Source organism: Oncorhynchus nerka, unplaced genomic scaffold (assembly GCF_034236695.1).
Source record: "Oncorhynchus nerka isolate Pitt River unplaced genomic scaffold, Oner_Uvic_2.0 unplaced_scaffold_832, whole genome shotgun sequence".
Classification (NCBI taxonomy): Eukaryota; Metazoa; Chordata; class Actinopteri; order Salmoniformes; family Salmonidae; genus Oncorhynchus; species Oncorhynchus nerka.
The window spans coordinates 73,998-100,050 of NW_027040437.1; the positions used below are offsets into that span (position 1 = coordinate 73,998).

At 41.4% G+C, this 26,053-nt stretch overlaps 1 protein-coding gene and 1 long non-coding RNA gene across 2 annotated transcripts; both read right to left on the bottom strand.

Moving 5' to 3' along the window:
* Positions 1-7: 7 nt before the first annotated feature.
* LOC135571043 (NLR family CARD domain-containing protein 3-like) lies at positions 8-14,183 on the bottom strand. Its single transcript, XM_065016855.1, has 7 exons — positions 13,921-14,183; positions 13,562-13,790; positions 11,419-13,189; positions 10,875-11,048; positions 3,552-3,725; positions 2,173-2,219; positions 8-1,723 (listed from the first exon to the last, which is right to left on the bottom strand). The coding sequence occupies exons 2-7, from the start codon at positions 13,788-13,790 to the stop codon at positions 1,194-1,196; spliced, it is 2,925 nt and encodes a 974-aa protein (XP_064872927.1). The 5' UTR covers positions 13,921-14,183; the 3' UTR covers positions 8-1,193.
* A 145-nt stretch (positions 14,184-14,328) lies between these two features.
* LOC135571048 (uncharacterized) lies at positions 14,329-25,996 on the bottom strand. Its single transcript, XR_010463630.1, has 3 exons — positions 25,124-25,996; positions 23,462-23,605; positions 14,329-14,402 (listed from the first exon to the last, which is right to left on the bottom strand). It is a non-coding gene; the product is annotated as an uncharacterized LOC135571048 (long non-coding RNA).
* Between the last annotated feature and the right edge of the window lie 57 nt (positions 25,997-26,053).

Genomic DNA, 26,053 nt, shown 5'->3' on the forward strand with positions numbered 1-26,053 from the left:
TGTTCAGTGTGTGTGTGTGTGTGTGTGTCAGTGTGTGTGTGTGTCCAGTGTGTGTGTGTCCAGTGTGTGTGTCCAGTGTGTCCAGTGTATTTGTGTGTCCAGTGTGTCCAGTGTGTGTGTCAGTGTGTGTGTGTGTGTGTCCAGTGTGTGTGTGTCCAGTGTGTGTGTCCAGTGTGTGTGTGTGTGTGTGTGTGTGTGTGTGTGTGTGTGTTTGTTTGTCCAGTGTGTGTGTGTCCAGTGTGTCCAGTGTGTATGTGTGTCCAGTGTGTGTGTCAGTGTGTGTGTATGTCCAGTGTGTGTGTGTGTGTGTGTGTGTGTGTGTGTGTGTGTGTGTGTGTTTGTTTGTCCAGTGTGTTTGTGTGTCCAGTGTGTGTGTCCAGTGTGTGTGTGTGTGTGTGTGTTTTTGTTTGTCCAGTGTGTGTTCAGTGTGTGTGTCAGTGTGTGTGTGTGTCCAGTGTGTGTGTGTGTCCAGTGTGTGTGTGTGTCCAATGTGTGTGTCCAGTGTGTCCAGTGTGTGTGTGTGTGTTTGTCCAGTGTGTGTGTGTGTGTTCAGTGTGTGTGTGTCCAGTGTGTGTGTGTGTGTCCAGTGTGTGTGTGTGTGTTCAGTGTGTGTTTGTCCAGTGTGTGTGTCCTGTGTGTGTTCAGTGTGTGTTTGTCCAGTGTGTGTGTGTGTTCAGTGTGTGTGTGTTTGTGTATTTTTGTTTGTCCAGTGTGTGTGTGTGTGTTCAATGTGTGTGTGTCCAGTGTGTGTGTGTGTGTTCAGTGTGTGTGTGTGTCCAGTGTGTTTGTGTGTGTGTTCAGTGTGTGTGTGTGTCCAGTGTGTTTGTGTGTGTGTGTTCAATGTGTGTTTTTCCAGTGTGTGTGTTTGTCCAGTGTGTGTGTGTGTGTGTGTGTGTGTGTTCAATGTGTGTGTGTCCAGTGTGTGTGTGTGTGTGTGTGTGTGTGTGTGTGTGTGTGTGTTTTTGTTTGTCCAGTGTGTTTATGAGTGTTTGTCCAGTGTGTGTGTGTTTTTTGTCCAGTGTTTGTGTGTCAAGTCTGTGTGTGTGTGTGTTCAGTGTGTGTGTGTGTGTCCAGCGTGTGTGTGTAGTTTTGTTTGTCCAGTGTGTGTGTGTGTGTGTGTGTCTATTTGTGTGTGTGTGTGTGTGTCTATTTGTGTGCGTGTGTGCGTGTGTGTGTGTGTGTGTGTGTGTGTATCACTGACAGAGAGACACTGAGTTGGAGTAATAATGAACCCTAAACCCTGGATAGAGGGGCTCAGTGAATGTGGAGGTGAATGTGATCAGGTGGGTCATTGTGTCAGAGGAGGCTCTATAGAAGGACAGAGTGCCGGCTGGCCAGTCCAGATACACTCCTACTCTGTGGGATCTGGAGGGGCGGACGTCTATGGTAGTGAGATTATTATTGTGACAGGCAGAGTAACTGCTGTCAGAGCAGGTCAGACTCCAGGACTTGTCATTGTATCCAAGCCAACAGTCATTAACCCTTCCTCTCCTGCTGATTCCTTTATATGTCACTCCTATAACAGCCTCTCCACTCCTCTCTACCTCCCAGTAACAGCACCCAGTCAGACCCTCTCTACACAGCACCTGTCCCCAGCCCTCAAATCTCTCTGGGTGATCAGGATACGGCTGCTTCTTTCTCCTCCATGTCACCTTTCTGTTCCCCTCAGACAGAGAGAGGTGTCTGTGTGCTGTGTTTGGGTCCAGTGTGAGATCACAGACATCTGATGGATGAAACCAGACACAATATTAGAAATCATCATCATTCACATTAGAATGTTAACTCACTTTTCACTAATTCATTTACTGTAGATGTTTCTAGGTATCAAAAGGAGAAGTTAAGGTAACTTGAGACTTGTTGAATGATCATATGTTATACTGTATGGTAATATAAAACACACTTATTCCCATTAATACACACACACACACACACACACACACACACACACACACACACACACACACACACACACACAGACACACAGACACACACTAAACACACACACAGTCATATAAACTCTTTGTAAACTTTGGTGTCCCTGATTTCTGCTTCTGTAGAGCTACAGCTGATATTTAATATGACCAAGTCAGTAATGATGGTGGTCTTTGACTTTGACTTAACTTGAGTTAAGACTTATTCTTAGTCATATTCTTCACAGCAGTCAACACTCACATTTTCTAAGTCCAGGTTTCATTCTGTTCTCTCCACCATGTTCCACACTGTAGCGGTAAGCAGAAGAACAGACAGTCATTGAGGGATGCAAATGTTTGTCTGTGTGTGTGTGTTTGTGTGTGTGTGTGTGTCCAGCGTGTGTGTGTCCAGTGTGTGTGTGTCCAGTGTGTGTTTATCCAGCGTGTGTGTGTGTCCAGTGTGTGTTTATCCAGCGTGTGTGTGTGTCCAGTGTGTGTTTATCCAGTGTGTGTGTGTGTCCAGTGTGTGTGTGTCCAGTGTGTGTTTATCCAGTGTGTGTGTGTGTCCAGTGTTTGTTTGTCCAGTGTGTATGAGTGTCCAGTGTTTTGTGTGTGTGTGTGTGTCCAGTGCTTGTGTGTGTTTGTGTGTGTGAGTCCAGCGTGTGTGTGTGTCCTGTGTGTGTGTCCAGTGTGTGTGTGTCCAGTGTGTGTGTCCAGTGTGTGTGTGTGTGTCCAGTGTGTGTGTGTGTGTCCAGTGTGTGTGTGTGTGTGTGTGTCCAGTGTGTGTGTCCAGTGTGTGTGTGTGTGTCCAGTGTGTGTGTGTGTGTGTCCAGTGTGTATGTGTGTGTGTTTGTGTGTGTGCACTGCGTGTGTGTACTGTGTGTGTGTGTGTGTCCAGTGTGTGTGTTTCCAGTTTGTCTGTGTGTGTCCAGTGTGTGTGTGTGTGTCCAGTGTCCAGTGCTTGCATGTGTGTGTGTGTGTTTGTGTACTGTGTGTGTGTGTATGTGTGAGTCCAGCCTGTGTGTGTCCAGTGTATTTCTGTATGTGTGTGTCCAGTGTGTTTGTCCAGTGTGTGTTTGTGTGTGAATGTTTGTGTGTGTGTGAGTGTTTGTGTGTGTGTGTGTGTGAGTCCTGTGTGTGTCCAGTGTGTGTGTGTGTGTCCGTGTGTGTGAGTGTTTGTGTGTGTGTGTGTGAGTGTGTACTGTGTGTGTACTGTGTGTGTGTGTGTGTGTGTGTGTGTGTGTGTGTGTGTGTGTGTGTGTGTGTGAGTCCAGCGTATGTGTGTCCAGTGTGTGTCTGTCCAGTGTGTGTTTGTGTGTGTGTGTGTGAGTCCTGTGTGTCCAGTGTGTGTCCAGTGTGTGTGTGAATCCAGTGTGTGAGTCCAGTGTGTGTGTGTGTCCAGAGTGTGTGTCCAGTGTGTGTGTGTCCAGTGTGTGTGTGTTTGTCCAGTGTGTGTGTGAGTGTTTGTGTGTGTGAATCCAGTGTGTGTGTGTCCAGAGATTGGGAGATTTACACACTGAACTCACTGAACACTGAACACACACACACACCTACACACACACACACACACAATATAACATTGTCTAAGCCTGATAAGTCAAACATGTCTGATATGAACATTGACATAAACCCTCTACATACTTGAGTTTCTCCAGTCTGCAGTGTGGATCCTCCAGTCCAGCAGAGAGCAGTCTGACTCCTGAGTCTCCTGGGTGATTGTAGCTCAGGTCCAGCTCTCTCAGGTGTGAGGGGTTTGACCTCAGAGCTGAGACCAGAGAAGCACAGCCTTCCTCTGTGACTAGACAGCCTGACAGCCTGCAAAGAGTCAAATCATATTAAAATCACACTGATATTCTTTGGTGGTGAAAATAGTGGCAGAATATTGTTTTCAACATATTCAGATATATCAGTGTCCTGAAACCTTCCATATCTATTCATAAAATAGTGTATCATCATAAAAAATAACAAATGATCAAAGTATTGCCTGCAGATAAAAACATTATAGTACAAATATTATAGTAGACTGACCAGACCAGTTTAAAAAGCAGTATCAGTCAGAAGACAGACAGTGAGGAATCAGATGTAGATTGTATTGAGTATACAGTCCACACCATATCTATTTAGACAGTGAGGTATCAGATTTAGATTGTATTGAGTATACAGTCCACACCATATCTATTTAGACAGTGAGGTATCAGATTTAGATTGTATTGAGTATACAGTCAACACCATATCTATTTTGACAGTGAGGAATCAGATGTAGATTGTATTGAGTATACAGTCCACACCATATCTATTTAGACAGTGAGGTATCAGATTTAGATTGTATTGAGTATACAGTCCACACCATATCTATTTAGACAGTGAGGTATCAGATTTAGATTGTATTGAGTATACAGTCCACACCATATCTATTTAGACAGTGAGGTATCAGATTTAGATTGTATTGAGTATACAGTCCACACCATATCTATTTTGACAGTGAAGCTAACATTTCAAATGTGTGTTTGAAGGCAGGTGTTTATCGTTGTCTCTGATTGGGAACCATATTTAGGCAGCCATATTCTTTGAGTGTTTCGTGGGTGATTGTCCTTAGTGTCCTGATGTCCTTGTTCTGTGTTAGTTTACACAAATAAGCTGTTTTGGTTTTCGTTACGTTTATTGTTTTTGTTGTGTTTAGTGTGTTTGTCATTAAACATGAATCGTAATCTACATGCCGCATTTTGACTCTCCTTCACCACAAGAGAACCGTTACAATGTGTCTCTATTCTCCAACAATTTGGATTTCAGATCAAATGTTTCATATGAGGTGACAGTTTATAATGTCACCTTTTATTTGAGGGTATTTTAAGACATATGTGGTTCACTATTAAAAATGAAAACAATTTATGTTTCCAGTCTCCCCATTTGAAGAAGTCTTAAGTATTCTGAACAATTCACTCATAGTGTATTAAAATAGTCAAAAATGTAGTTTTTTGTCGTAAACTCGTTGGTCGCATTTGCAGTTTGTTTTGGTTGTGTTTTTGGTTGTGTTTTTGGTTGTGTTTTGCCCAATAATAAAATGGTGGATGATGAGTGGAGTAACTTTTCTGTCTAAGAGAGTAGATAACATGTTTCTAAACAATAACAAATTAATCCTGATGATGTCATGATTAAGAAAAATCATGAAAGAATCATGAATAATAATGAGTGAGAAAGTTACAGAGGCTACAACAAAACATGCTAACCTCTCACCATTACCAATAACAGAGACTACAACAAAACATGCTAACCTCTCACCATTACCAATAACAGAGGCTACAACAAAACATGCTAACCTCTCACCATTACCAATAACAGAGGCTACAACAAAACATGCTAACCTCTCACCATTACCAATAACAGAGACTACAACAAAACATGCTAACCTCTCACCATTACCAATAACAGAGGCTACAACAAAACATGCTAACCTCTCACCATTACCAATAACAGAGACTACAACAAAACATGCTAACCTCTCACCATTACCAATAACAGAGGATACAACAAAACATGCTAACCTCTCACCATTACCAATAACAGAGGCTACAACAAAACATGCTAACCTCTCACCATTACCAATAACAGAGGCTACAACAAAACATGCTAACCTCTCACCATTACCAATAACAGAGGCTACAACAAAACATGCTAACCTCTCACCATTACCAATAACAGAGGCTACAACAAAACATGCTAACCTCTCACCATTACCAATAACAGAGGCTACAACAAAACATGCTAACCTCTCACCATTACCAATAACAGAGGCTACAACAAAACATGCTAACCTCTCACCATTACCAATAACAGAGACTACAACAAAACATACTAACCTCTCACCATTACCAATAACAGAGGCTACAACAAAACATACTAACCTCTCACCATTACCAATAACAGAGTACAACAAAACATGCTAACCTCTCACCATTACCAATAACAGAGGCTACAACAAAACATACTAACCTCTCACCATTACCAATAACAGAGGATACAACAAAACATACTAACCTCTCACCATTACCAATAACAGAGGATACAACAAAACATACTAACCTCTCACCATTACCAATAACAGAGACTACAACAAAACATGCTAACCTCTCACCATTACCACCTAACAGAGGATACAACAAAACATGCTAACCTCTCACCATTACCAATAACAGAGACTACAACAAAACATGCTAACCTCTCACCATTACCAATAACAGAGGCTACAACAAAACATGCTAACCTCTCACCATTACCAATAACAGAGACTACAACAAAACATGCTAACCTCTCACCATTACCAATAACAGAGACTACAACAAAACATACTAACCTCTCACCATTACCAATAACAGAGGCTACAACAAAACATGCTAACCTCTCACCATTACCAATAACAGAGGCTACGACAAAACATGCTAACCTCTCACCATTACCAATAACAGAGGCTACAACAAAACATGCTAACCTCTCACCATTACCAATAACAGAGACTACAACAAAACATGCTAACCTCTCACCATTAACAATAACAGAGGCTACAACAAAACATACTAACCTCTCACCATTACCAATAACAGAGGCTACAACAAAACATGCTAACCTCTCACCATTACCAATAACAGAGGCTACAACAAAACATGCTAACCTCTCACCATTACCAATAACAGAGACTACAACAAAACATGCTAACCTCTCACCATTACCAATAACAGAGGATACAACAAAACATGCTAACCTCTCACCATTACCAATAACAGAGGCTACAACAAAACATGCTAACCTCTCACCATTACCAATAACAGAGGCTACAACAAAACATGCTAACCTCTCACCATTACCAATAACAGAGGCTACAACAAAACATGCTAACCTCTCACCATTACCAATAACAGAGGCTACAACAAAACATGCTAACCTCTCACCATTACCAATAACAGAGGCTACAACAAAACATGCTAACCTCTCACCATTACCAATAACAGAGGCTACAACAAAACATGCTAACCTCTCACCATTACCAATAACAGAGACTACAACAAAACATACTAACCTCTCACCATTACCAATAACAGAGGCTACAACAAAACATACTAACCTCTCACCATTACCAATAACAGAGTACAACAAAACATGCTAACCTCTCACCATTACCAATAACAGAGGCTACAACAAAACATACTAACCTCTCACCATTACCAATAACAGAGGATACAACAAAACATACTAACCTCTCACCATTACCAATAACAGAGGATACAACAAAACATACTAACCTCTCACCATTACCAATAACAGAGACTACAACAAAACATGCTAACCTCTCACCATTACCAATAACAGAGGATACAACAAAACATGCTAACCTCTCACCATTACCAATAACAGAGACTACAACAAAACATGCTAACCTCTCACCATTACCAATAACAGAGGCTACAACAAAACATGCTAACCTCTCACCATTACCAATAACAGAGACTACAACAAAACATGCTAACCTCTCACCATTACCAATAACAGAGACTACAACAAAACATACTAACCTCTCACCATTACCAATAACAGAGGCTACAACAAAACATGCTAACCTCTCACCATTACCAATAACAGAGGCTACGACAAAACATGCTAACCTCTCACCATTACCAATAACAGAGGCTACAACAAAACATGCTAACCTCTCACCATTACCAATAACAGAGACTACAACAAAACATGCTAACCTCTCACCATTAACAATAACAGAGGCTACAACAAAACATACTAACCTCTCACCATTACCAATAACAGAGGCTACAACAAAACATGCTAACCTCTCACCATTACCAATAACAGAGGCTACAACAAAACATGCTAACCTCTCACCATTACCAATAACAGAGACTACAACAAAACATACTAACCTCTCACCATTACCAATAACAGAGGCTACAACAAAACATGCTAACCTCTCACCATTACCAATAACAGAGGCTACGACAAAACATGCTAACCTCTCACCATTACCAATAACAGAGGCTACAACAAAACATGCTAACCTCTCACCATTACCAATAACAGAGACTACAACAAAACATGCTAACCTCTCACCATTAACAATAACAGAGGCTACAACAAAACATACTAACCTCTCACCATTACCAATAACAGAGGCTACAACAAAACATGCTAACCTCTCACCATTACCAATAACAGAGACTACAACAAAACATACTAACCTCTCACCATTACCAATAACAGAGGCTACAACAAAACATGCTAACCTCTCACCATTACCAATAACAGAGGCTACGACAAAACATGCTAACCTCTCACCATTACCAATAACAGAGGCTACAACAAAACATGCTAACCTCTCACCATTACCAATAACAGAGACTACAACAAAACATGCTAACCTCTCACCATTAACAATAACAGAGGCTACAACAAAACATACTAACCTCTCACCATTACCAATAACAGAGGCTACAACAAAACATGCTAACCTCTCACCATTACCAATAACAGAGGCTACAACAAAACATGCTAACCTCTCACCATTACCAATAACAGAGACTACAACAAAACATGCTAACCTCTCACCATTACCAATAACAGAGGCTACAACAAAACATGCTAACCTCTCACCATTACCAATAACAGAGGCTACAACAAAACATGCTAACCTCTCACCATTACCAATAACAGAGGCTACAACAAAACATGCTAACCTCTCACCATTACCAATAACAGAGACTACAACAAAACATGCTAACCTCTCACCATTACCAATAACAGAGGATACAACAAAACATGCTAACCTCTCACCATTACCAATAACAGAGGCTACAACAAAACATACTAACCTCTCACCATTACCAATAACAGAGGCTACAACAAAACATGCTAACCTCTCACCATTACCAATAACAGAGGCTACAGCAAAACATGCTAACCTCTCACCATTACCAATAACAGAGGCTACAACAAAACATGCTAACCTCTCACCATTACCAATAACAGAGACTACAACAAAACATGCTAACCTCTCACCATTAACAATAACAGAGGCTACAACAAAACATACTAACCTCTCACCATTACCAATAACAGAGGCTACAACAAAACATGCTAACCTCTCACCATTACCAATAACAGAGGCTACAACAAAACATGCTAACCTCTCACCATTACCAATAACAGAGACTACAACAAAACATACTAACCTCTCACCATTACCAATAACAGAGGCTACAACAAAACATGCTAACCTCTCACCATTACCAATAACAGAGGCTACGACAAAACATGCTAACCTCTCACCATTACCAATAACAGAGGCTACAACAAAACATGCTAACCTCTCACCATTACCAATAACAGAGACTACAACAAAACATGCTAACCTCTCACCATTAACAATAACAGAGGCTACAACAAAACATACTAACCTCTCACCATTACCAATAACAGAGGCTACAACAAAACATGCTAACCTCTCACCATTACCAATAACAGAGACTACAACAAAACATACTAACCTCTCACCATTACCAATAACAGAGGCTACAACAAAACATGCTAACCTCTCACCATTACCAATAACAGAGGCTACGACAAAACATGCTAAACTCTCACCATTACCAATAACAGAGGCTACAACAAAACATGCTAACCTCTCACCATTACCAATAACAGAGACTACAACAAAACATGCTAACCTCTCACCATTAACAATAACAGAGGCTACAACAAAACATACTAACCTCTCACCATTACCAATAACAGAGGCTACAACAAAACATGCTAACCTCTCACCATTACCAATAACAGAGGCTACAACAAAACATGCTAACCTCTCACCATTACCAATAACAGAGACTACAACAAAACATGCTAACCTCTCACCATTACCAATAACAGAGGCTACAACAAAACATGCTAACCTCTCACCATTACCAATAACAGAGGCTACAACAAAACATGCTAACCTCTCACCATTACCAATAACAGAGGCTACAACAAAACATGCTAACCTCTCACCATTACCAATAACAGAGACTACAACAAAACATGCTAACCTCTCACCATTACCAATAACAGAGGATACAACAAAACATGCTAACCTCTCACCATTACCAATAACAGAGGCTACAACAAAACATACTAACCTCTCACCATTACCAATAACAGAGGCTACAACAAAACATGCTAACCTCTCACCATTACCAATAACAGAGGCTACAGCAAAACATGCTAACCTCTCACCATTACCAATAACAGAGGCTACAACAAAACATGCTAACCTCTCACCATTACCAATAACAGACTACAACAAAACATACTAACCTCTCACCATTACCAATAACAGAGGCTACAACAAAACATACTAACCTCTCACCATTACCAATAACAGAGGCTACAGCAAAACATGCTAACCTCTCACCATTACCAATAACAGAGGCTACAACAAAACATGCTAACCTCTCACCATTACCAATAACAGACTACAACAAAACATGCTAACCTCTCACCATTACCAATAACAGAGGCTACAGCAAAACATGCTAACCTCTCACCATTACCAATAACAGAGGATACAACAAAACATGCTAACCTCTCACCATTACCAATAACAGGGGGTCTGATCTTTGTGAAAGTGTTCAGAAACATCTTCTATTCTTACTGACAATACTAGTGAAGTGACTCCAAAATGACAGGACATTATTCACCATTCAGTTTCTATTAGGAAAAACATCCCAAACACAACCAAGACAAACTGCAAATTAATTCAACAAGTTAGTAGAATCACAAGCTTGATGTAATCACTGCAGCCATGGAATATGGGACCAAATACTAAACGTATGACTACTTTAATACACTATAAGTGAAAATAAACGAATAATTACGACTTTGGGAGAACTACATACATAAAGTGCTTTCATATCTGATAATACTGACCTCAGAGTCTCCAGTTTACAGTGGGGATTCCCCAGTCCAGCAGAGAGCAGCTTCACTCCTGAATCCTTCAGGTCATTGTTACTCAGATCCAGCTCTCTCAGGTGTGAGGGGTTTGACCTCAGAGCTGAGACCAGAGAAGCACAGCCTTCCTCTGTGACTAGACAGCCTGACAGCCTGACAAAGAGATCATCATGACTTCACAAACACACTGTTCATTTAACACCAGTAGTGTAGAAGGACAATGGCAGATGCATTTGGTTTATTCTCTCAAACAACATATAGATTCATCTTCCGTTTCCTAGAATTGTATGGTCATAATGTTATAATCATGTGAAAATCAATGAATTTATTTAACACCAGTAGAATGTACATGTAGAAGGACAATTAAGCTTTAATTGTGATTGATATGTGAAATTCAGAAATCAATGCATTTATTCAATATGTTTTTCAAAATAATATTATATACATATTATAATACATATTTTCTCTAAACTGAATATTTCTTCCTGATGATTAGGTCTTATATGTCATTTTATTTACTCACAGAGCAGCTCTGGAGGCTTTGACCACTGGCAGCAGCCTCAGAAGACCTTCCTCTGATCTGGAGTATTTCTTCAGGTCAAACACATCCAGCTCCTTTTCTGAAGTCAGCAACACAAAGACCAGAGCTGACCACTGTCCAGGTGACAGTTTGGGTTTTGAGAGACTTCCTGATCTCAGGTAGCTTTGGATCTCCTTCACTAGAGAATGGTCATTCAGTTCATTCAGACAGTGGAACAGATTGATGCTCCTCTCTGGAGAGAGATCCTCCCTGATCTTCTTCTTGATGTACTCGACTGTTTCTTCATGGCTCTGTGAGCTGCTTCTTGTCTTTGTCAGTAGACCTCGTAAGTACTTCTGATTGGACTCCAGTGAGAGGCCTAGAAGGAAGCGGAGGAAAAGGTCCAGGTTTCCTGTCTCGCTTTGTAAGGCTTTATCCACAGCACTCTTGAAGACAGTAACTTCAGGCTCGTCGTTTGTTTGCAGTTCATCCATGAGATTCTCATTGTTGTTGATGAATGAGAGGAACACATATACAGCAGCCAGAAACTCCTGAATGCTCAGATGAACAAAGCAGTACACCTTGTCCTGGTACAGCCCACATTCCTCTTTAAAGAGCTGTGTGCACAATCCTGAGTACACTGAGGCTTCATTGACATCAATGCCAGCCTCCTTCAGGTCTTCTTCATAGAAAATCAGATTGCCATTCACAAGCTGTTGAAAAGCCAGTTTTCCCAGTGACAGAATGCTCTCTTTATTCCAGTGTGGACCTGTCTCTTCTTTCCCAAGATACTTTTCATTCTTCTGTTTGGTATGAAACACCACAAGGTGTGTGTACATCTCAGTCAGAGTCTTGGGCATCTCTTCTCTCGTATGTTTCAGCATGTGTTCAAGGACTATAGCAGAAATCCAACAGAAGACTGGAATGTGGCACATGATGTGGAGGCTCCTTGATGTCTTTATGTGTGAGATGATTCTGCTGGCCAAGTCCTCATCACTGAATCTCTTCCTGAAGTACTCCTCCTTCTGCGGGTCATTGAACCCTCGTACCTCTGTCACCTGGTCAACACATTCTGAAGGGATCTTATTGGCTGCTGCAGGTCGGGTAGTTATCCAGAGGAGAGCAGAGGGAAGCAGATTTCCCTTGATGAGATTTGTCAGCAGAACATCCACTGAGGTTGACTCTGTGACGTCCCAACAGATCTTGTTCTTCTGGAAGTCTAGGGGCAGTCGGCACTCATCCAGACCATCAAAGATGAACACAACTTTGTACTTGTTGTAGATGGAGATTCCTGATTGTTTGGTTTCCATTGAGAAGTGATTGAGAAGTTCAATGAAAGTGTGTTTGTCCCCTTTCATCAAATTCAGCTCCCGAAAAGGTAATGAAAATACAAATTGGACATCCTGGTTTGCTTTTCCTTCAGCCCAGTCCAGAATGAACTTCTGCACAGAGACTGTTTTTCCAATGCCAACGACTCCCTTTGTCAGCACAGTTCTGATAGGTTTGTCTTGTCCAGTTAAGGGTGTGAAGATGTCGTTACATTTGATTGGAGTCTCTGGTCTTGCTTGTTTCCTGGTTGTTGTCTCAATCTGTCTCAGCTCATGTTCATTATTGACCTCTCCTGTTCCACCCTCTGTGATGTAGAGCTCTGTGTAGATCTTATTGAGAAGTGTTGGGTTTCCTTGTTTAGCGATCCCCTCAAATACACATTGAAACTTCTTCTTTAGATTAGATTTGAGTTCACGTTGGCAAATCACAGCGAGCTCATCTGAATCTAGAAATAACACAGAGGATATTAATATTACGTCTGTTTTAATGCCTACAGTATTGAAGGACTGTTATAAAGTTATACATTATAATAATTTATTCTCTTAACTGACTGTATAAATGTGTAAATGTTTTCATTATGCATTACAGACTGGTGTGACTGATTATATTATTATTGGTATTATTGATGGTATTATTAATGTTCTCTCTCTCTAAATGAATCACCACAACACATCCCTGCTGCTACTTGATGAGGTCACTAGGTGTTGTGTTAAGGCTGCTACAATATCATTGAGTTACACAGCTACTTTAGCTGTACTTTAGCTACATCCTTTAAATGTTATAAAACATCATTCAACATGAGACAGACAGATCTTACATTTCTCCAGTGTGTCAGCAAGCTCCTTCTGGTTCATTTTCCTCAGGATGTGCAGTGTGATCTTCAGAGCCCCCTCTCTGGCACTGCTCTCCTGCTTCTCATCTTCAGCATCCACCACTTCCTTATCCTGTTTCTGACTCTCAAAGCCTTCTGGGAGTTCTGGACTAAGAATCCTCTTGAACATCTTCAGCTCGTTCTTCACAAATGTCATAATTTTATCTTCAAGCATCTGGAATAAATTAAGTAAATAAGTTAAGCAAGAGAATAAAATGCTTTCTCATTAACACATTAATGAATGATTGACAGATCAACTTTACTTGAGGTAAACAAAAACAAATGTACACAACAGGACCACATACACTGAATATGGAGGCCAGGTCTGTTTGATGACTCTGGGAAGACTGACCACTGAGAATCTCTGACTCTGATCTCTCCTGTTGGTTTCTGTGGACAAAACATGAGATTACATCTCCTCATCCAGGGAGTACACACACACACACACACACACACACACACACACACACACACACACACACACACACACACACACACACACACGGAGGGAATGTTGTGTTTGTTTAATTGTTTTAGGACTATGAGAATGGACAAAAGGATTAGCATATGGATTATGAAAACAACAACAATAAATGGGAAAATGGGGAGGAGAAATGACTAGAGACGGTGTTGTTTAACTCACTGACCAGGACCCATGAGTTCTTCTTACCTTTGTTCAGTAGAAAATTCTCCCTTTCTAAACTTCATAGGAAGTTCCATAGACCGGTCACTCTTCATGGACACACAGCTGGGAACAGGGGAGGCTGGTCTCTCCTGCTTGATTGGTCTTCAACACAACAGAGACAAACATTACATCTCTCATCTACTCTGAGCTCAGATGGGGAAACATAAGAGTTTCATTCCAAAACACTATATATCACTTTTCAGAAATGTTAGTAAATTAGCTTTTATTGTTCAAAGCATTTCTGAAAGAGATTGGTGTGTTTTTTCTCTATCTAATCATGGTATGGGATTGTTCACTATCTAATCATGGGGTTGTTCACTATCTAATCATGGGGTTGTTCACTATCTAATCATGGGGTTGTTCACTATCTAATCATGGGATTGTTCACTATCTAATCATGGGGTTCACTATCTAATCATTGTTCACTATCTAATCATGGGGTTGTTCACTATCTAATCATGGGGTTGTTCACTATCTAATCATGGGGTTGTTCATGGGGTTGTTCTATCTAATCATGGGGTTGTATCTAACATGGGGTTGTTCACTATCTAATCATGGGGTTGTTCACTATCTAATCATGGGGTTGTTCACTATCTAATCATGGGGTTGTTCACTATCTAATCATGGGGTTGTTCACTATCTAATCATGGGGTTGTTCACTATCTAATCATGGGGTTGTTCACTATCTAATCATGGGGTTGTTCACTATCTAATCATGGGGTTGTTCACTATCTAATCATGGGGTTCACTATCTAATGTTCACTATCTAATCATGGGGTTGTTCACTATCTAATCATGGGGTTGTTCACTATCTAATCATGGGGGATTGTTCACTATCTAATCATGGGGTTGTTCACTATCTAATCATGGGGTTGTTCACTATCTAATCATGGGGTTGTTCACTATCTAATCATGGGGTTGTTCACTATCTAATTGGGGTTGTTCACTATCTAATCATGGGGTTGGGGTTGTTCACTATCTAATCATGGGGTTGTTCACTATCTAATCATGGGGTTGTTCACTATCTAATCATGGGGTTGTTCACTATCTAATCATGGGGTTGTTCACTATCTAATCATGGGGTTGTTCACTATCTAATCATGGGGTTGTTCACTATCTAATCATGGGGTTGTTCACTATCTAATCATGGGGTTGTTCACTATCTAATCATGGGGTTGTTCACTATCTAATCATGGGGTTGTTCACTATCTAATCATGGGGTTGTTCACTATCTAATCATGGGGTTGTTCACTATCTAATCATGGGGTTGTTCACTATCTAATCATGGGGTTGTTCACTATCTAATCATGGGGTTGTTCACTATCTAATCATGGGGTTGTTCACTATCTAATCATTGGGGTTGTTCACTATCTAATCATGGGGTTGTTACTATCTAATCATCATGGGGTTGTTCACTATCTAATCATGGGGTTGTTCACTATCTAATCATGGGGTTGTTCACTATCTAATCATGGGGTTGTTAACTATCTAATCATGGGGTTGTTCACTATCTAATCATGGGGTTGTTCACTATCTAATCATGGGGTTGTTCACTATCTAATCATGGGGTTGTTAATGGACTATCTAATCATGGGGTTGTTCTACTAATCTAATCATGGGGTTGTTCACTATCTAATCATGGGGTTGTTCACTATCTAATCATGGGGTTGTTCACTATCTAATCATGGGGTTGTTCACTATCTAATCATGGGGTTGTTCAATGACAGATATGTATTTGTTTAAAATCACTTGATGTCTTCATTTCAGAGAGACAAATAATCATGTTTTTTTTCCGCAAAATGCTATATATTTGCCTCACTCTCAAATGTTACCGACCGGAATATTGAGGCTATAAGGAGTACCAGTACTGAGTCAATGTGCAGGGTACCAGGTAGTTGAGGTAATAATGAGACTATAAGGAGTACCAGTACTGAGTCAATGTGCAGTGTACCAGGTAGTTGAGGTAATAATGAGACTATAAGGAGTACCAGTACTGAGTCAATGTGCAGGGTACCAGGTAGTTGAGGTAATAATGAGACTATAAGAACCAGTACTGAGTCAATGTGCAGGGTACCAGGTAGTTGAGGTAATAATGAGACTATAAGGAGAACCAGTACTGAGTCAATGTGCAGGGTACCAGGTAGTTGAGGTAATAATGAGACTATAAGAACCAGTACTGAGTCAATGTGCAGGGTACCAGGTAGTTGAGGTAATAATGAGACTATAAGGAGTACCAATACTGAGTCAATGTGCAGTGTACCAGGTAGTTGAGGTAATAATGAGACTATAAGGAGTACCAGTACTGAGTCAATGTGCAGGGTACCAGGTAGTTGAGGTAATAATGAGGCTATAAGGAGTACCAGTACTGAGTCAATGTGCAGGGTACCAGGTAGTTGAGGTAATAATGAGACTATAAGGAGTACCAGTACTGAGTCAATGTGCAGGGTACCAGGTAGTTGAGGTAATAATGAGGAGTACCAGTACTGAGTCAATGTGCAGGGTGCCAGGTAGTTGAGGTAATAATGAGACTATAAGGAGTACCAGTACTGAGTCAATGTGCAGGGTACCAGGTAGTTGAGGTAATAATGAGACTATAAGGAGAACCAGTACTGAGTCAATGTGCAGGGTACCAGGTAGTTTAGGTAATTGAGGTAATAGCCACATGTAGGTAGGGGTATAAGTGACTAGGCAATAGGGATAGAGATTACATCTCCTCATCCAGGGATTTCAGACACACACACACACTTAGGGAGGGAATGTTGTGTTTGTTTAATATTGTTTTAGGACTATGAGAATGGACAAAAGGATTTGCCTATTGATTATGAAAACAACAACAATAAATGGGAAAATGGGAGGAGAAATGACTAGAGACAGTGTAGTTTAACTCACTGACCATGACCCATGAGTTCTTCTTACCTTTGTTCAGTAGAAAAGTCTCCCTCTCTAAACTCTATAGGTTGATGCATAGACTGGTCACTCTTCATGGACACACAGCTGGGTACAGGGGAGTCTGGTCTCTCCTGCTTGATTGGACTTCAACACAACAGAGACAAACATTACATCTCTCATCTACTAAATGTATGGTGTTTTTGGTTTATGTCAGTTTCAATGTTTGTTACACTATAAATGGTTATTTAATGGTAAAATGAACTAGAAGTAAAATGAACTAGAAAATGTTATATTTTGCAATTCTGAGTAATTACTAGTTTAGTAAGGAATTAAACATTATTCAGTACTACTGCAGTTGCTACATAATTCCAATAGATGGCAGCAGAAGACCACAAATGACATTTCAGAAGATCAGTTTAGTTTTCTCCCTGGATACACCACCAGTCCCCCTCACAGGAAAACTCCTGTGTGCTTCTTCCTGTCACAGGAAATGTTCCCTCCACTAGTACATTCATTGTCAATTCATCAACCAGCATCGACCCGCTCTCCAACTTCTCTCACAAGCAGACAACTCAGCCACCGCCAAAAAGCTTGTGTCGTCACTCTGCCTTCTTGCGAAAATGAGGGTCATTTTGAGGTAAATTCGCTAACCGTTGGATGCACTCTCATCTTTTCTATTCCGAGGCTGTTTAGTCCCAATATGAGATATTAAGAAAATATTTGAAAATGCATGTATACTAAGGTTGAGGTTTGAGCATCTGACTAGTGATTATTTGGCTGTATATTTTTTATAAATATTTAGCAATTAAAAGTTATTAATTAATGTACAGACATTGAGGCAGCTGAGAAATAAACTGTGTTTTTCTGGTTAATTCCTTAGGTCTCAAACATGCCCTATCTATCCTAAGCCAATTTCTGGACTTTCACATAGAGGTTACCAGGTCACCCAGTTCAAACCACATTTGAAAAATAAAAACACACGTGGCTTGTTGATCAAGTGCCTTGAAATAATAAATATAATAAAATAACTAATAACAAAATAAAAACAGCACAGCGCTTAGACAGGTTTTGATTAACAAAATATTCAAATGCTAAACAATATTATGTGTTTATAGGTCTCTTGCTCCTCCCTGTGGCCTTCTGTGGGTACTACATAACTCAAAGCGGACACCTGCTAGGCTCATAATCTGAGGTAGCAACTGCGACAGATCTACAAATCAATGAGCTAGTCCATGTGGTTTGCAACTCAGTGAACCTGCGCAGCTTTCATTTAATTCGATGTCAACAAATGAAGATTCCAATTCATATCAAATTACCCAGCAGCCATTTAGATACAACAAATCGTCACAACAATTAAATCATTCTTAATTAAAACAAATTATTCTGGCTGCTTAAATCGGCCACATCTTGAAAACTAGGACAGGGACATGCGTTTTGTTTAAGTTCAACACTTTTCTGAAAACCAATACGGGCTCCCAAGTGGTGCAGCCGTCTAAGACATCTCAGTACTAGAGGACCCTGGTGCAGCGGTCTAAGACATCTCAGTACTAGAGGACCCTGGTGCAGCGGTCTAAGGCATCTCAGTACTAGAGGACCCTGGTGCAGCGGTCTAAGGCATCTCAGTACTAGAGGACCCTGGTGCAGCGGTCTAAGACATCTCAGTACTAGAGGACCCTGGTGCAGCGGTCTAAGGCATCTCAGTACTAGAGGACCCTGGTGCAGCGGTCTAAGACATCTCAGTACTAGAGGACCCTGGTGCAGCGGTCTAAGGCATCTCAGTACTAGAGGACCCTGGTGCAGCGGTCTAAGACATCTCAGTACTAGAGGACCCTGGTGCAGCGGTCTAAGGCATCTCAGTACTAGAGGACCCTGGTGCAGCGGTCTAAGGCATCTCAGTACTAGAGGACCCTGGTGCAGCGGTCTAAGGCATCTCAGTACTAGAGGACCCTGGTGCAGCGGTCTAAGGCATCTCAGTACTAGAGGACCCTGGTGCAGCGGTCTAAGGCATCTCAGTACTAGAGGAGTCACTACAGACCCTGGTTCAGTGGTCTAAGACATCTCAGTACTAGAGGAGTCACTACAGACCCTGGTTCAGTGGTCTAAGACATCTCAGTACTAGAGGATCACTACAGACCCTGGTTCAGTGGTCTAAGGCACTGCATCTCAGTACTAGAGGATCACTACAGACCCTGGTTCAGTGGTCTAAGGCACTGCATCTCAGTACTAGAGGAGTCACTACAGACCCTGGTTCAGTGGTCTAAGACATCTCAGTACTAGAGGATCACTACAGACCCTGGTTCAGTGGTCTAAGGCATCTCAGTACTAGAGGATCACTACAGACCCTGGTTCAGTGGTCTAAGGCATCTCAGTACTAGAGGATCACTACAGACCCTGGTTCAGTGGTCTAAGGCATCTCAGTACTAGAGGATCACTACAGACCCAGGTTCAGTGGTCTAAGGCACTGCATCTCAGTACTAGAGGACCCTGGTTCAGAGGTCTAAGGCATCTCAGTACTAGAGGATCACTACAGACCCTGGTTCAGTGGTCTAAGGCATCTCAGTACTAGAGGATCACTACAGACCCTGGTTCAGTGGTCTAAGGCATCTCAGTACTAGAGGATCACTACAGACCCTGGTTCAGTGGTCTAAGGCATCTCAGTACTAGAGGGTCACGACAGACCCTGGTTCAGCGGTCTAAGGCATCTCAGTACTAGAGGATCACTACAGGCCCTGGTTCAGCGGTCTAAGGCATCTCAGTACTAGAGGATCACTACAGGCCCTGGTTCAGCGGTCTAAGGCATCGCAGTACTAGAGGACCCTGGTGCAGCGGTCTAAGGCATCTCAGTACTAGAGGATCACTACAGACCCTGGTTCAGTGGTCTAAGGCATCTCAGTACTAGAGGATCACTACAGGCCCTGGTTCAGCGGTCTAAGGCATCGCAGTACTAGAGGACCCTGGTGCAGCGGTCTAAGGCATCTCAGTACTAGAGGATCACTACAGACCCTGGTTCAGTGGTCTAAGACATCTCAGTACTAGAGGATCACTACAGACCCTGGTTCAGTGGTCTAAGACATCTCAGTAGTAGAGGATCACTACAGACCCTGGTGCAGCGGTCTAAGGCATCTCAGTACTAGAGGATCACTACAGACCCTGGTTCAGTGGTCTAAGACACTGCATCTCAGTACTAGAGGATCACTACAGACCCTGGTTCAGTGGTCTAAGACACTGCATCTCAGTACTAGAGGATCACTACAGACCCTGGTTCAGTGGTCTAAGGCATCTCAGTACTAGAGGATCACTACAGACCCTGGTTCAGTGGTCTAAGGCATCTCAGTACTAGAGGATCACTACAGACCCTGGTTCAGTGGTCTAAGGCATCTCAGTACTAGAGGATCACTACAGACCCTGGTTCAGTGGTCTAAGGCATCTCAGTACTAGAGGATCACTACAGACCCTGGTGCAGCGGTCTAAGGCATCTCAGTACTAGAGGATCACTACAGACCCTGGTTCAGCGGTCTAAGGCACTGCATCTCAGTATAATAAGTTACCTGTTTTTCCTGATTACTTCATAACTAGAGACATAATATAAGATAAGGTAATGTTATGAAACTGGGCTCCATGGCAGATGCAATGAACTCGTTTCTATCAGAAAAAACATTGTTTAAAACGTCATGTGTTCAGCCTACTGAGGCTCCCTGAAAATAATATGCAAAAGTTTGGTCCTTGGACACAGAGGTTTAAACACTAAAGTTACCGTCCATCTAGTGAAGAGAGGAGAACCGGACAGAGGTAGCCAGCCTCCATCAACGAGAGAGGGAGAAGCCCTCCACGGGATTTAACAGGTGGAAGAAACAACCGGGGAGCTCCATCGGTCCACAAGAAATGCAGACAGCCGGTGATGATGTAGTGGTAGCTATGGTAACTAGGATGCTCCTGGTAGAGTAGCTAGCTAGCTTACCGAGCTGTAACGACTAGCTAGGATAACTAGGATGCTGCTGGTAGAGTAGCTAGCTAACTTACCGAGCTGTACCGACTAGCTAGGATAACTAGGATGCTGCTGGTAGAGTAGCTAGCTAGCTTACCGAGCTGTACCGACTAGCTTGGATAACTAGGATGCTGCTGGTAGAGTAGGTAGCTAGCTTACCCATCTGTACCAACTAGCTTGACTAGCTAGCAGGTCGTTCGTCTGTCCCTCGTCTCGATGATGATGATGAATCCAGTGAACCACAAAATGAAACAAGGATAGAGAGTGAAAAGGATCTGGCTACACTCATACTGTCTCTGACCGTAAAGAAAAAAGCAAATTGAACAATAAACTTCGGTGTTTCAACACTGTAACAAACTCCGTCGTTATTCCCCAAGATCACCTCAGTCCACTCTGCGCGTAACCGGACAATATGCTTGGCGCCACACCGAACTGTACGGGGACGCGGACAGTTCTGTACGGGGACGCGGACAGTTCTGTACGGGGACGAGGACAGTTCTGTACGGGGACGCGGACAGTTCTGTACGGGGACGCGGACAGTTCTGTACGGGGATGAGGACAGTTCTGTACGGGGACGAGGACAGTTCTGTACGGGGACGAGGACAGTTCTGTACGGGGACGCGGACAGTTCTGTACGGGGGTGAGGACAGTTCTGTACGGGGACGCGGACAGTTCTGTACGGGGACGCGGACAGTTCTGTACGGGGACGCGGACAGTTCTGTACGGGGATGAGGACAGTTCTGTACGGGGACGAGGACAGTTCTGTACGGGGGTGAGGACAGTTCTGTACGGGGACGCGGACAGTTCTGTACGGGGACGCGGACAGTTCTGTACGGGGGTGAGGACAGTTCTGTACGGGGACGCGGACAGTTCTGTACGGGGACGCGGACAGTTCTGTACGGGGACGCGGACAGTTCTGTACGGGGATGAGGACAGTTCTGTACGGGGATGAGGACAGTTCTGTACGGGGACGAGGACAGTTCTGTACGGGGGTGAGGACAGTTCTGTACGGGGACGCGGACAGTTCTGTACGGGGACGCGGACACTTCTGTACGGGGATGAGGACAGTTCTGTACGGGGACGAGGACAGTTCCAGAACGTAAGAATGGTAAGAAGGGTAAGAATGGAGCAGAATAGACATTTTTGGTTGTTTGCTGTAACTAATAGACAAAGTTGTATTGTATTGTAATGTATTGTATTGTATTATAATGTGTTGTAATGTATTGTATTGTATTGTATTGTAATGTATTGTAATTTACTGTATTGTATTGTAATGTATTGTAATGTATTGTAATGTATTGTATTGTATTGTAATGTATTGTAATGTATTGTAATGTATTGTATTGTAATGTATTGTATTGTATTGTATTGTATTGTAATGTATTGTATTGTATTGTATTGTATTGTAATGTATTGTAATGTATTGTATTGTAATGTAATGTATTGTAATGTAATGTATTGTATTGTATTGTAATGTATTATAATGTATTGTATTGTAAACAAGTCATCCAGAGTTGATGTGGGCCATCGTTCAAACAAAGACATGCCTCCCTGACCACCAGTGTGTTTGGATATAATGAAGATCAATTCAGTGAAGAAGAACCTCTAGAGTTCTGACCAAAGAGCCCTATAAAGGGTTAAATATATACTGTATACTCAGACAGGCTAACCTCCTATAAAGGGTTAAATATATACTGTATACTCAGACAGGCTAACCTCCTATAAAGGGTTCTATATATACTGTATACTCAGACAGGATAACCTCCTATAAAGGGTTCTATATATATTCTACATGTACTGTATACTAAGACACTTCCTAACCTCCTATAAAGGGTTCTATATATATTCTATATATACTGTATACTCAACGATCAGAATAAAAACTATAAAGTTTTGCTGCCAACATATTAGATAATAATTAAGAGGCTAAATGATTGTGTCATGCTAAAAATTTATAGAGGTGTGTGTGTGCGTGTGTGTGTGTGTGCGTGTGCGTGTGTGTGTGTGTGTGTGCGTGTGCGTGTGCGTGTGTGTGTGTGTAGTGTGTGTGTGTGTTTGCTGGTGAGACAACCACATATCACAGTCTAATATACAGGATACAAACATTCCATTCCAGCTATATAGCGTTTTGAAAAACAAAAATTCATACACAAAAAACTATTAATTAAAATGTTTGAACAACAATATTTTACAGACAAGGTTCCCCTGAGCAATGCTGTCTGATAAATAACAAATGTGAAAAAATTGTGGAAACACGTTTTACAAACAAACAACATTGTAATCTCACCTCTTAACTTTGGTGTCATGTTCCCCAGAGAGTCTCATTTTAGAGGCAGGCCCCCCCTCCTCTCTTGCTCCAGAGAGACTCATTTTAGAGGCAGGCCCCCCCTTCTTTCTCGCTCCTGAGAGACTCATTTTAGAGAACTGACCCCTAAACAGAGATCCAACATGTTGGTTGTGGTTAACACAGTGACAACTAAACAGAGATACAACATGTTGGTTGTGGTTAACACAGTGACAACTAAACAGAGATCCAACATGTTGGTTGTGGTTAACACAGTGTCAACTAAACAGAGATACAACATGTTGGTTGTGGTTAACACAGTGACAACTAAACAGAGATCCAACATGTTGGTTGTGGTTAACACAGTGACAACTAAACAGAGATCCAACATGTTGGTTGTGGTTAACACAGTGACAACTAAACAGAGATCCAACATGTTGGTTGTGGTTAACACAGTGACAACTAAACAGAGATCCAACATGTTAGTTGTGGTTAACACAGTGACAACTAAACAGAGATCCAACATGTTGGTTGTGGTTAACACAGTGACAACTAAACAGAGATCCAACATGTTGGTTGTGGTTAACACAGTGACAACTAACCAGAGATCCAACATGTTGGTTGTGGTTAACACAGTGACAACTAAACAGAGATCCAACATGTTGGTTGTGGTTAACACAGTGACAACTAAACAGAGATCCAACATGTTGGTTGTGGTTAACACAGTGACAACTAAACAGAGATCCAACATGTTGGTTGTGGTTAACACAGTGACAACTAAACAGAGATCCAACATGTTGGTTGTGGTTAACACAGTGACAACTAAACAGAGATCCAACATGTTAGTTGTGGTTAACACAGTAATTATTGAATAATAATGTCTCTCTTTCTCTTTTATTAATTTCTCTCATTCTAGTGTGTTGTTTTGTTCAACAGGTATGATATTATGATGCTGTTACTGAATTCAGTTCATAATATTAATGTTAAGAAAAGTCTGTTCAGTGGTTTCATACCAAATTACACAGGAAGCAGGAGCTCATTGGAATTTAGAAAACAACAAATGTTATGATATTCTGAAAGACGACTTACAATTTATACATGAAATATACAAATTGTAAAATAATCGCGATATACGAATATATGAACAACATGTTATTGAATGTGACTTGACTACACCCAGTTAGCTATATGAACAACATGTTATTGAATGTGACTTGACTACACCCAGTTAGCTATATGAACAACATGTTATTGAATGTGACTTGACTACACCCAGTTAGCTATATGAACAACATGTTATTGAATGTGACTTGACTACACCCAGTTAGCTATATGAACATGTTATTGAATGTGACTTGACTACACCCAGTTACTATATGAACAATGTTATTGAATGTGACTTGACTACACCCAGTTAGCTATATGAACAACATGTTATTGAATGTGACTTGACTACACCCAGTTAGCTATATGAACAACATGTTATTGAATGTGACTTGACTACACCCAGTTAGCACCATTTTGTATGATTGAACTGTCACGTAGCTGTCCCAGGTGAAATGGACTGTTACATCTGAGTGTTTTACTGTCATTCACTATACTAAAATAACACCAGACATTGAATTTCTCTACACACTTTACAATAATCCCTGGGAATATTCTTACCTTGTAGCCTGAATTCACAAGCAGAACATGTCAAGTCATTGAGATATTTTCCGTTGTGCTGAGAGAGATCCTTCCTGATGACAAGTGTCTCTGTATCTATGTTCTAGGTTCAGTTGATCTTTGGATGTAATAATATCTGGTCAAAGTCTAGTGACACAACACCATATTATATCATAACCATAACAGCAGTTGGCCAGTAAAGGCCATGGAATACTATAAAACAGGGTTCGTCAACTAGGTTTGGCTTCGGGACAATTGTTTTCTGAGTTAAAGTCGGTGGGTCAGAACATAATTAACATATAATATTTGCACAGTGAAAAGGTCTACACTACAAATTTAACGACATGTTTAATATATTTGATTAGTACACAATACATTCATTCATTTCATTGACAAAATATAATTTTGATCAGATTTAGTTTATAAAATCACCAATATCTCTATTAAATTATAATGTTTTGTTTATTTCTTTGTGTGTTGATTGGTGGGTAAAAACAGGTCTATCAAATCAAATCAAATTTATTTATATAGCCCTTCGTACATCAGCTGATATCTCAAAGTGCTGTACAGAAACCCAGCCTAAAACCCCAAACAGCAAGCAATGCAGGTGTAGAAGCACGGTGGCTAGGAAAAACTCCCTAGAAAGGCCAAAACCTAGGAAGAAACCTAGAGAGGAACCAGGCTATGTGGGGTGGCCAGTCTTCTTCTGGCTGTGCCGGGTGGAGATTATAACAGAACATGGCCAAGATGTTCAAATGTTCATAAATGACCAGCATGGTCCAATAATAATAAGGCAGAACAGTTGAAACTGGAGCAGCAGCACGGCCAGGTGGACTGGGGACAGCAAGGAGTCATCATGTCAGGTAGTCCTGAGGCATGGTCCTAGGGCTCAGGTCCTCCGAGAGAGAGAAAGAAAGAAAGAGAGAAAGA